The 13,329-nt window shown below is 43.0% G+C and overlaps 1 protein-coding gene across 1 annotated transcript in view; it reads left to right on the top strand.

The window, feature by feature from the left end:
* Positions 1 to 9,816, top strand: part of LOC146169282 (uncharacterized) — an 81,758-nt gene extending 71,942 nt beyond the window's left edge. The window contains exons 20-28 of the mRNA XM_083388188.1: positions 114 to 207; positions 2,334 to 2,437; positions 2,666 to 2,923; positions 3,353 to 3,466; positions 5,682 to 6,347; positions 6,656 to 6,862; positions 7,620 to 7,778; positions 8,354 to 8,491; positions 8,917 to 9,816. Of these exons, the coding sequence (XP_083244314.1) occupies positions 114 to 207; positions 2,334 to 2,437; positions 2,666 to 2,923; positions 3,353 to 3,466; positions 5,682 to 6,347; positions 6,656 to 6,862; positions 7,620 to 7,778; positions 8,354 to 8,491; positions 8,917 to 9,021 (1,845 nt within the window). The 3' untranslated portion in view covers positions 9,022 to 9,816. The remainder of the gene's footprint in view (positions 1 to 113; positions 208 to 2,333; positions 2,438 to 2,665; positions 2,924 to 3,352; positions 3,467 to 5,681; positions 6,348 to 6,655; positions 6,863 to 7,619; positions 7,779 to 8,353; positions 8,492 to 8,916) is intronic.
* Positions 9,817 to 13,329: the final 3,513 nt, after the last annotated feature.

The following is a 13,329-nucleotide window of genomic DNA, read 5'->3' on the forward strand; positions in this document are numbered from 1 at the left end:
TTAAACAGTTATAAATTGGCGTTAAAAATCTGACCAACTTTAGTACAATTCCCGCTTTTGTCCTTGATGCGTATTTCCGCCACTAACACCAACTCTTCTGCATTTGCCCGCAGATCGCCAGCATCATGTCTTCGATCGGCGGTGGACTTAACAAGGGCCCGGTCTACGCCAAGGAGTTCGAGGAGACCTTCTGGAAGATTATGACAGGTGATAATAACGATAACAACCGCCGCTCGCTCGCAAATCCCTTGGGTCGATGCCCGCCGTGACGTTTTCGTCGATACTCGCCGCTGCTGCTGATGCACCGACTGGCAATTATGACCGCCGTGTTTATTGCGTTTTCGCCCCCCTCCCCCCACATTTCCCAGAGCGCGAGATTTGGGCTTTTTTAGGTCGATGCACGCGAGGCCAGGTTCGGTTCGATCGATTTCGGATCGAAGGCAATAAATTAAGCACAAACGCAGTGGCGAACCGCGCTCTTGCTTTGTTACAGCGGCAAAGGGTGGCTTTACGGCGCATATTTCGTTTTTTTGTAGCGCTGGCCTACTAAAATTGGGTAAAGCAATCGTACGTTATCGCGTAATATAATGGTATTGTCGTTCTAGCTGATGCCTAATGCGGATTTTCTTTCAAGGTTGCCGAAATACCCAAGTCTTTAAACGCAGCGCTCTTAGTATCTTGCCTTCGATTTTACGTTGCTCGTATAATCTTGATGGGCCCTGCGATCACCATATGTCACACACTGTCACACACGCCATTATGGGCTTTATGAATTTGTTCGATTTAATCTCTATTTCGCAGTGTAATCATTATTCGTTTTTTAGTCGTTTACGCAGCACGTAAAGCTCTTCACAAATTTCGCGTTAAAATCACTTATCGAAATGTTTGGCCAGTTTATATTAAATTGTTTATAAACCAAGCTAGTGTACTTTTGGTCGATTTCAATTGAAACACGCAATAATGTCACCAATGTTATTAAGAAATGTTATAAAGGCGCAGCTAGTTCTATCTTGAGGCCGTCTAATTTGGTCCTTGCTTATAAATGAATCGATTGCACTGCTGGTCAGACGCGTGTTTTAGTGATGGACAGGTGCCACCCGTCCGCCGTTTGTTTTGTGCGTGGATCTTTGCGTTGCCACTAATCTTCTACACACTCGTTGCACCGCTGTATTTCGGCAAGAACGGCAGCGATGCGGAAATGCCAGAATGATATTTAGTAACACTATAGTTTCAACTCGCAGTCGGAGAACAAACTTGAAGCTACACAAAGCGAGATATTGCCAGAAATTAAAAAAAAACTTATTCGCAAATTGTGTTTAAGATGTTTTTGTTTCATTCACTATTAAACTTATCAAAACAAACTGCCAAAAACGCCAACCTTCGCTATACAAGCGTTCACCTGCGCGCCAACCGACCATAAAGAAAGCGTCAAACAGCCAAACGATACTGGCCAAATAAGGATCCTTAATACTGCCGATGCGCAGACTGAATCACGGCGTATCGAGTTAAAATTGCACGTGCATGCGCGTCCGCGATAACACTTCACCCTGGAGTGGGCGTCTTTGTTCGCGAGTCAATCGACACCTTTCCCGAGAGTTTTTTAGGGAAATCCTTGCGAAACTGCTGCGCTTTTCGGGGCTTCGGGCATGTTTGCGTCGTCCACAGTTTCCGAGAGCACCTGGGTTCGAATAGGACTGCTGTTGTTTGGCAAAATTTTTTTTTTTCTGTTGATAAAAACGTTCTGGTGTCCAATTGCCTTGCGTCGTGACTTGACCGTGTGGCTAAAACCGACAATGACTTTAATGCTTTATTTCGCGCAGCTTCATTTACCTAAGACCAGCAAACTCTTTGTGGAAGCCTTATATTTAAAGTTCAATTATACCTAAAATGCGGGATAAACAGACCGGAGTAAATAAATGCTGGATAAACGGCCTGGAGGATTAGCTACGGCAAAATAATGGGGTTTTCTTTTTGGTTCTCACGCCTAATTGTCGACCACAACTTTCCCACATCAACCGCACTAATAAAAGCTTCTGTTTTGGGCGTAAACACGAGATAAGGCGATGGGGCGATCTATGGTAATGATAAGCTAATCTTCTCTACGGTATATTTTTTCGTAACTTGAACCTTTGACTTAGCCATTTATATATACCTTATAGTCAACTCGTTTTCATATAGAAACGCGGTGGCTATTGAAGCCACCATGACAATCGGACCTTTTTTGCCTAATATGTCATAATTTATTCGCGAAACGCTGGTTATATCCGTTTAAAACGCTGTGCCTTATTTTTCTATATACTTGCATCTAACTCAATTGTTTTTATTCTTTCCAGGCTCGGAGCTGCCTCGTCAGATCAGCACCTGGCTCGCCGAGCTGGGACTCCCCCAATACGAGAAGGTTTTGTGCGGCAACGGATTTGATGACGTCGACTTTTTGGTGAGCGTTTTAAATGTAAAACGGCACCCTCGAACAAACACAAGGCACAAAATAGAAAACTTTGCATCCCGATTCCTGCTAAGGCTTTTATTTTGAACTTACTTTTCATGATGTGCACTTTTATTAAATTTTATAAACTTATTCATTTGTTGAATTGACGGGCTATTTTCGGGCTCTTTAATAATAATAAAAAACATTTCACTAAACGGCAATCTTCTGTTTCTACAGGCCGGCGACATCCTCGAAGAGCAGGATCTCGTCGACATGGACATTCGAGACGCATCGCATCGCCGTCGCTTGCTCGAGTCCGCCCAGAACCTGCCCCGCATCCACCCACTGGTTGCCCCTGACAACGACACGGCGCCCTCCAGTGTCGAGGAGTGGCTGGCCTCCCTCCACCTGCCCCAGTACGAGGCGGCCTTCGTGGCGGCCGGATTCGACACGATGCAGTTCGTTCGGCTGATGGGCGACCTCGAAATTCGGCCGGTGAGTCGTCCCTTTGTGACGTGACAATCGCTTGTTTTCGTTTGAATATAAAAGTGAGGCAGCGGCGCTGTATACTTTTGCGTGCATTGCATTACGCCTAGTCATTTTTGGCCGTTACTACGCCAGGGATAGCTTCTATACGTCAGACTTATCTATTTACCCTGTGTTTACGCTATTTTTTTCATCACTGTGGAAATACCCCCTAAAACAAAGGCTTGGAAATAACGTAAAAAGTGGATTACAGTCGCTTAAAACGAGTGCTACAACTTTCTAAACTTTACCAATACAGATTTTGCGCGTCATAACCATTGTGTTACCTCATCGCAGTGTTTTCCTTATAGTAGTTTACCTAATTCTCCTGTTTAAATCTCAACATCGATCCTAAAGCGATTAACCATCCGGTAAACGTTTTCCTGTCGCTTTTTTCAGTTGGTTGGCAAGCGAGGCCACTACAAGCGCGTCAAGGCGTCGCTGCTGAGCAAAAGTGGTGAGGAAAGCAAGCCAACTGCCACCCGTTCCGCCCGCAGAACCAGCTCACACGGGGTGAGTAAAGTGTGTATGCTATTTATTGTGCGACTGTTTAAGTGAGTAGCAGAGAAGGCCCGCTATTTAGTTCCTTGCAAAACCACAGACAAAAACGACCCACCCACATCTCGTTTAACACGTTTGTTTTTTAGGAAAAAGAAAGTCAACTGATTTTAAGGCTGCGATGTATAGTTAAGGGCAGTCAGATGTGAAAGCGAAAGTCAATTTGTGGCTTGTTTTCTAGTAGGGCACGCAAAGCGACGACAGCTTAACCACAAAGTTTGCCGCGCTAATATGACAGAATAAGCAAATCGCTAAACCTTAAAACGAAAGCTGCGAAGGACTTTCGATCAGCACCAGAAAAAAAACATCAATCAGTTGACCGCCACGTCACGGGCTTCTAATACTTTCCCCATGCTGACTATGTTATGGCATCGTTACCTCGAAATGAATCCACTTTCAGTTTGTCAGCGTTTAGTTCCATCCTGTCGCCTTGCCCCACGACCATTTTTAACGTTTCAACGCAAGTTGCAGTCAGAGAGTGGCCGCCCTCCAGTCGACCAGGCCTGATTTCTATGCCGGAAGTGACGCAGCGCTCCGTGTTTCCTCTCTGCTCTAAAGTGGCGGATAAGGTTCGCGCGTTCGTGGTAGACGTGCGCGACGTGCCACGCAAACCGGCGTAAAAAGTTGCAAATTGGCGAGCTTGTTTGAACCGGGTTTTGACGCTAGCGAAGCAAAGGCTCAGGACTCGTCAAAGCGAGCATTGTATTCATCTAGACAGCGGGAGGTGCGACATATGCCATTTGCAGACGGCTAACCTGACAGCCAGACAACCGCATTTATAAGTTAACTATATAGAGGCTTTAGCTTGATAGGCGCATAAACTTTTACTGAATTACTAAGCTCCTTTGACCCATTTTGCTTCTTTGCGGAGTATGCAGTTGGTTACTGGTTAGTCACATGATTGCATTGTCTGACTGTTAGGTGGCTGAATAAAATAGAAAGTCTAATGACTTCTCACAACTTGAGCATTAAGACAACACTATTTGAAAATTAGCTGCCTTCGAGCTGAGTGAAAAGACATTAGCGAAAAGTTTGATTGGGGTAAAATATTTTGAAAACTGCCGCAATGCATTTTGTCAGTTGTAACTTATCGCACTACCACCAGTTATCCCACCATACTTTCCCCAGCTTAAAACTGAGCTGCGTCATTCAGGCAGAACATAAATCAGGAAATACGACCTGACAACGGAAAACACAGAGAAGTCACGAACAGCTTAGGAAGGTTGTTCCTTCGAAAGACGTCAAAGCAGTGACATTCAATGTTCCTAATGGCCTCACATTACGCGTTGAATGACAACGCCTCGTTCCACCAACGCAACAATGGTTACTCATGGCACATTGCAGCGTATGTTGATTGTACCGAATGCCTCCATACAAACTCAGTAGTCAGGTGCTGGCGGCGAGGCAGTATGCCGCATAAGCTGTACCTAGGTATCAGTAAAAAAAAGAGAAACGTTGGAATTGCGCAATATAAATGTAGACGATTTGCGTTGAAGAATGAAAGAAGCTTTACGACGTGTATTCGCTGCAGCATTTCTGCCCATATAAGTCGCGCCGCAGTATTAAGGCAGAAATGCGTCGCACGGGCGTGCCTGCTGGTCCCTGTGTACAGTTTGCGGCGCAGCGCTTCCGTTTTGAGACTTTTCAAGCAGCAGAGTTCTTTCACTTTGCACTACGTTCGTAAATCGGAGTTCGCTGCGCGGTTCTGTTTTAAAAATAGACTGCAGTTCGGACAATGCCCAACGCAAAGTTATGCCAGAAAGTATGCTTTGTCTGCTGGCAGAGGTTTACAGATAATTGGGAGCAAAGGCAGGTCAGTACCATAGAAAGCTATTGAGACCTAACAGTGCTATTTAAAAGATTTGTAAGGCCACTTGTAAAGTAAGTTGCTCACCTAATACCGTTACACGGGTAGAAACTGAGGTTATATAGTGAAGATATGAAAAAAGGCTAAGCAGTGTGGTTTACAGGCCACTAAAGGGCGCCTCTTTTAACAGTGTACTGCAAGTTACAAGAATATACTTTGAAAAGCTAGAACATGCGGTAGATTTGCCTTAAATTTCTTGTCGATTACATATGTACGTGTATTTACGATTAATTTTGAGTTGTGCGTCTTGAAATTTCACCTCGCTTCGTTGCCTAACCTAATGTCGCCTTATCTTGCGCGCAGGCAACCAGGGCAAGTCCGCCGCTGTCGCGAAGCCCACTCCTCGACTCGGCCAACTTCTTCAAGGACTACAGCAACATCGTCAAGTCGCGAGCCGCCGCCACAGCAACAGCCACAGCAACAGGCTCGTCGGGCACTCGCAGCCACGACGACGACCGCTCGCCAGCCTTTCACTCGGGCACCGTAAGCAGCACTGGCAGTGGCAGCAGCAGCGTAGCCGCCGACTGCCACCCGCATCCGCTTGTCACTGACACCTACCAGGCGTCAGTCAGTCGCCAGCCGGTGAGATCGCAGAAGTCGAAAGAAGAATCGGCGCCTAGACTCCCGCTCCCGAGCGATCTCCCGACCTCTGAGCAGCTCGTCACTTCCTCCGCATCTGCTCACCGCTCCTCTTCCTCCTCACGCCAACACGGACACAGGAGAAGGTCCTCCAGGGATAGCGAGCACACCGGAAAGCCCAGGAGTAGATCCGGGTCGCATTCGTCGCGCACGCGTCGCCCCGAGCTCTCGGTTTTCGTCGAGAAAGTCCCCTCGTCATCTTCTCCCGCGTCGCCGCCGCCGCACAAGGAAAAGAGCGGAAGGTCCTCCTCCCACCGACACAAATCCCATCACAAGTCCTCCTCGTCGATCAGAAGCGTCGACTCGGAGCGGAAAGAAACTCTCAGAATGGTAAGCGGCAATTGCAAATCCATCGCTTTTACCGGTGACAAGCGGTTAAGATCTTATTAAAGATTAAAATAATCGCTAATGTAATCTGGAGTATTGCTATCGGGTTTTTCGGGATTTTTGCCATGTCGTGCTTGTTGCAGATTGTAGTTTGTCGACGTATTACTTTTGTATTCCTTTGTAATTATTACATGAAAGCAGGACAAGTAAATGGGTTGGTTGTAAAACACCTTCTGTCGTACACCCAGAGTGCAGTGAAAAAAAAACCAGGCGTTATACCTCGCATTTACACTTCGCCTTTTTGCGCGCAGAGCGGCAAGTCTACCAACGTATTCGATATCCCGGACATCCACCGCGCCATCTTCCTGGCCAGCGAGGCCAGCCCGGGCGGCGGCGCCGGCGGAACCGGTGGCCTTAACCTGCGGCCCCCCAACGAGGCCACCGCCGAAGTGTCGGTCCATTCGTGGCGCCACTCGGCCGAAACGCTCATCACCACCTGTTGCAATTACCAAGCTTACGTAAGTATCTTCTCTTTGCGATTTATTTTTTCTTCTATTTGGTATGTATTTCGCATTTAGGAGCTTGGTAGGAATACTCTATTGACCGTTAAGGCTGTACTGTAGTTTATTATATCACAGTTAACAATACTGCAAAATTTTGAATAAGCGCTTCGATTTTCGTTATACTACAAGTACAGCACGACAATGATTGTATTGTTTCACTTCTAACACAGCGTACTAAATAAGGCCACCTTGAAGACAGTGCAGTGCGCTGCAATGCCAATACGAGAACTAGGCACATTGGAATGCGTAAATTGCGCACTCACTCTCTTGCCACTGCAAACTGTCAAATAGGGTTATTAGGTCACCCTCCTATATACGCAGCAATTACTCATCGCGCTTTTCCGCGCGATTTTGCAAAGCGTAGTGGCGTACGTCCTGCGTGTATGGCCTCGGATTGACGCTCGTTGTCCATTTTTGCACCGTTGAATAAACAGCGGTGGTTGCACACTATAATGTTTTTCGCTTTTTTTACGGTTTGTGTGGAAAAGCAAGCTGGACATCGACCTATGCGCGCTTATTTCATTACACCTGCTCTCCACTTCTTTGGAGTTAGATGAATTGTCTAATAACAGTTAATTAATTAGGAAATCTCGCCGGCTGATTTGTCTAAAAACCCTTAAAATCTCGCTCTCCTAAATTGTCCGAAACGCGAACATCAACAAAACAAACATATTCGTCCAACAAAAGTAAACTTGATATGTCTTTTCTATAGTACTTGGGCTCGATGCTGGTCCCGGAATTGAAGGGAGTCGAGTCGACGGTTGAGGCTTGCGCCAAAATGCGGAGGTCCACTGACTCAATGAAGAAGATTCCCACAATCATGCTCTCCATCAACTACACGGGAGTCAAGTTCATCGACTCCAAGTCAAAGGTAGTTGGAAAATTTTCTAGTTGTCTAATATCGCCAGACCAAAAGCGACTGGGTGGATGTCAAGGTCCTGATAACTCGTTGTGGCACCTTTTATTTGATTTTTACGAGCGAATAGGTGTTTTTTACGACTATTTTATATTTCCATCTACATATAATCTTTTAAAGACCATTATTACGATAAGGTTAGCTGTTTAGTTTGGCGTTCGTCGTAGACAGGTTGATCATGTCCAGCACGGCGAACCTACCCATTTTTGTGTAAATTTTCAACCTAATTTCCAAGCAACAGCCGGTATTGTGCGGTAACATCATTGCATTTTAACGGTTCGGTCAAGTTTTGCCCATGCTTTTTTGTCATTAGCCGTATGTCTGTAACTGAACTACGACTACAATATTTTACTAGTAATATTGATAATGACATTAAAACACACTACGATATTCACATACAACATTTCTTGGGTAGTTGTCTCACGATTTTGTAATCGTTTTTTTCACCAAAATGTTTCCAAACAATTTTCTTCCCGTTTACCTTAAAAAAATGCTTCCAATTTATATTAATCGATGTCTCCTGTTTGCAGCACGAAATCGCGGAGCACGAGATCTGCAACATCTCGTTCGCGTCGCAGGACTCGGAGGACCTCGCCACATTCGCCTACATCACCCACGATGTTCGCACCGGGCACCATTACTGCCACGTTTTCCGCGTCACCACCATGGTACGTTTCGAACTTAGTGATAATGCAGCCAATCGACCTTACTCGTTGTTTCATAGTATTTAGGGCGGTTATAATTCCTAAATTTTAGGCCCTTATAATTTCTAAAGTTTAGGGGGCTATCAAGTAGTTTTGGATAAGTTTTGGATAAGTTTTTGGCAATGCGCGGCGAAAGTATAGGCCTTCGCGAAATAAATAAAAAAAAATAAAAAAGCGTTAAAAATATCCACAATTATACAAGTTATTGTAAGTCAGGTTGCATTTAAAAAAATTAAAATGCTTTCGCACAACCATGTCTAAAATCTGGTAACTTCCCAAATGCAATTCGTCTTTGCCGAGTGTTTGTAGTTTTGAGATCTAACAAATAATTGCTACCACCAGGTCGAAACCGATAAAAGCAGACGGTTAACAAGTGACTATTCCCGCAGGACAAGGCCTACGAAATCATTCTTACCCTCGGCCAGGCCTTCGAGGTCGCCTACCAGCTCATCCTAAAGGACAAGGCGCTCAAGGAGAGCGAGTCCACCACGTGACGTCATCGCATCGCCAAGTCATCAAAACGCGTTTGACAGTGCCGCGCGCGTAAAGGCAGAACACGAAATGGTAGAGCAGCGAGTAAAATTTGCAGCACCGTTTGCCGATGGCTGCGATTTGCCGCTTGCCGTTTTCCCGGTGGTTCCCCGCAACACCAATCTTAGTAGACTCGCAATCATACTCAAGTTTGACTTTTCCGCGAAGCGACCGTCTGTACTTGCGTCGACAGAACTCTATTTGCAGCACGCCGATTGCGACTTTGTATAGTCGATGAAATCTTGACTGTGTTTTTTTTTTCAGATGCCTCGCATCCCTTTAACAAATCATGTCGAGATAGTACTTATTCGATCCAATTTTTTCGATATCAGTGATTGTGTCTTGGCGTTTTGTTTAGAAACACCGTAAAAATCGAGGCCGCACACCCAAACTCAAGTCGACCTGACATCAGCTTATTTTTGTAATATCGACTGATATCAGCTGTCCGCCGAACAATCATGTAGAATCAATGGCGCCGCGTTGCTTCCCGTTTGAAGTTGCAAAGCATAAAAAAAAACTTCTGTTCCTGTGAGGCCCGCTCTGCTGTGTGCTTCGTTTTTCTTGCGTCGTTTCTTCGTTGTTTTCCGTCGTCGTCGAATAACTCGCTGTTGTTTGGCTTTCTTCACACTCCCCCTATTTGTTGTTGATTTTTCGCGCGCAGTCCCCCGTGTTACTTTTTGTTCTTCTTTTTTCCTTTACGAGAGTTTTAACCTTATACCGACGAATACATTCGCTGTGGGCGAGAGTCAGCATGACGAGCGCGCGTGAAAAGTGAGTTGCTTTTTAAGGCAGTTTTCGTAAGTCTTTTCAATAATTCAGCGCAGGAAGTTTGGCCCATCGTCAATCATGTGCCGAAGTTTCGATGCAAGTAAATTGACAGAGATATTACACGGAAAGTTCGATACAGGCAATCTTGACACCGTCGTGGCATAGTTTCAGACTACAGTAATAAGACCGAAATTAGATTAACATTTAGGATTAAAATAAGACCAAAATAGGTCTAATAATAAATCGTAGTATGGTCAAAATCAGGAATGGGCAAACTTTTCCATGTCGCTGGCCAAAACTAACCTCAGAACGCCTCTGCGGGCCGAAATAACTTGCATAGTAAACTTATGAGGCATGAATTTATTTATATTTAAAATAGAATCCTCTGGCATATATTTCTTTAACCAACGATTCGGCTTACTATCCGGCAAGCCTTCGTCAGGGACTAACACACAAAGCCAACAGGGCGCAGAGTAAAATCACACAAAGAAAAAAGGAGATAAAAATGTGCGAGACGCGTTCAAAATATACAGCGATGAAACAACGCACAATTCAGTGGTGATCTTTTAGCACCTGTCGGTACGGCTCTGGAAACAAAACGTCCGTTTTGATGTTTATCGTACCCGGCCTTTGGGTTATATATCAGGATTCCCGAAATAGAAGTTTTTGGCATTAGCTCTCTCTTGCTCATTAAAGATGTTCTAAATACGTTAATCACGCCAGATGCGTTTTGACGATGGCGAAAGTGTCGTCCACATAGCGTTTCCAAAATCTGGGAGGGTCAAGAAAGGCTACGGGCTGTTCTTTCAGCAACGCCTGTAGAAACTCCGACGAATTACGTACTGTCCACCGTGTATTGCCCACTAAGGGTGATAATATTTGTGAAACAAGATTAACTAAGTTGTAGGTTTGTGTTCCAACAAAAAGAGAGCGACTACCGAAAACGTCTGTTTCGGGAATCCTGGCATATACACCAAAGGCCGGATACGATGAGCTGTATATTTTGAACGCGACTCGCACATTTTTATCTCCTTTTTTCTTTGTGTGATTTTACTCTGCGCCCTGTTGGCTTTGTGTGTTAGTCCCTGACGAAGGCTTGCCGGATAGTAAGCCGAAACATTGGTCAAAGAAATATATGCCAGAGGAACCTATTATAAATATACTATGCCTGGTAGCAACAGCATATTTATTGAGGCATGTATTTAAAAGTACATTGTAAAGGACAGCAACGTTACACAAATGCATTATTATAGATACAATACTACGATCACTGGAGGCTGTATAACTATCATATAAACCCGTTTGAATAGGACCTAAACGGCCCGTCCGAATAAGACCTAAATGTTTTACAGAACCTTTTATCAAATCCAAAACCCAACCCTTATTTGATCACTAACCCTCTTCAAAACTTAACCCCTAACCCGATTTTCTAACTCCACCCCTGGCCACAAAACAGGTACAATCAGCTAGGGTCCAAAGCGCCGTTCAAACTAGGGTGTCGATACAAAATATGGCCGATACCAGACCCATAACTTTCGATCGTTCCATACTTTCTCCTTAAAGTTTTAGTTAAGTTGCTATTTAGGCCTTTCAGGTATATTTCCGACGATTTTCGAACTTATTCCGACAGAGTAGTACACCGAAAAGCCATCGCAACTTCCGAGGGGCTAGATCACAGATGTTATTAAACACATATGTTTGTGTGTGTCTTTCATTTATTTCGACAGAATAAGATTTTGATTCAACCATTTTAGTTCGTATTTCGTCGTGTCTATTACTGCGCATTTGTCTTTATTGTGTTGGTCGTGATAGCCTACTATTCGCTTTAGTTATTGTTGATTAATAGGAAGAACATAGGTCCTTATTGTGTCTTATTACAGTATGATCAATCAGATAGGCTTACAAAAATTATACCGCCATTGCATTCTTACTTTAACAACACATAACGTTTTTCCATCCACAACAGTGTTGATGTTACAAATTAATTAGACTGGCGTAACCTAAATGTTCGCTTTTTAAGGTTTAAGTTTTCAAGCCTTTCAATGTCCTCTTAACTTTCGAAGCCAAGTTGGAATATCGATTGTTTTTTGTAAAAGTGAGACCTAGAGTTTTCGTCCACTACTGTTTTAATACGTTTAAAAATACCTAGAACTCATTTAAATCTGAAATAAAATGCCATATTCTATTTGCGACTATTATTATTTTACCATTAATTAAACTGGACGTGGTGTATAGCTTTTTAATACTAAGTGATCAATTAAAAACATTGTTGTAAAACATGCTTTCCATTTATTTACTTGTTTGTATGTGCAATTATCCAAGTAAAATGTATTTTTATCCATTAACCCTAAAAATATTTTTTTGTCACTCACTAGCACACCAAGAGGTTGTTACGATATCGTGTTGGCACGTCATGCTTGATTTAGCATGAAATGAAACCGTAAAAAGTTAAGTAGTTATGTCTGGTTGAACGGGTAGTAATATCTTAAGGTATTTTTTAATATTTCGTCAAAAAATCTAAAATACACAACAATAGGCGTATTAAATATATTTTATTCAACCATAAAACAATCAAATAGGTGCGTTAATTTTACAAGATACATAAAAATACATGCTACGCCTGAATAATTATTTTTACTAAACTACCCTAAGTTATTACGTTTTATACTATACCGGCTGATGTGGCACTGGCTTTGAATTTTAGTGAATATTTTTTATGACTTTAAAATATGTCCCTTTGCGATAATTTTAGTTATCTCAGTATAAAACTGGTCTTCAAGTTTTTCGAAATATGTAAATATTATATGCGGAAAATACATTCCACAGTGACGAAGTTAATGTACTGTTTTTGTCGAACAAAAAATATTGAAAATCAAACAGGACAGTATATACGTTTTAGTTCACAGTTGACAGTATCATAAATAGGATACTTTTATATTCGAGAAAATTGTTTGTTATTTTAGCTCATGACAAAAGTAGGCAATATCGAGAATATTGCATCTCAAATGCTACAGTAATGTTATTTATGTATACCTTTTGTGGGTAAGATTGTTTTTGAAGCCTAGATAATCATAATGAAAATGATTAAAAAGTACTGTGGTATCACATTGTGGTGTGGTGTGTTACTGTTGAATGTAGCATTTCAGACCGTCTAACGCTGTTTTAGTGTTGCTTGTTCATAATTAATAAGTAAAACAATAGTTTTAAAGCTATATCTAACACTTTACTTATCAATATATATGTCAGGTTGGAAAATTTGGCTGTGGCACACTCAGCCGCACACTTTGTAGAAAATCACCAAGAATTTTAGATAGCATCGCAAACTTTAGTAGACAGCAAATACAAAAAAAGTATGAAAGATCTTGACGAGATTTCCCTTGTCCACCCACTAACAATTAGTGTGACTAAGTGCTTCAAAGTCAAAACTGCATCCGCTAGTTGGGTAAATAATTTGTCGTACAGGTTAGATCTGTTAAATAAAACACTTGCATGTATACTTGGCC

The sequence above is a fragment of the Ascidiella aspersa genome, chromosome 1 (assembly GCF_963924565.1).
Source record: "Ascidiella aspersa chromosome 1, kaAscAspe10.2, whole genome shotgun sequence".
NCBI lineage: Eukaryota > Metazoa > Chordata > Ascidiacea > Phlebobranchia > Ascidiidae > Ascidiella > Ascidiella aspersa.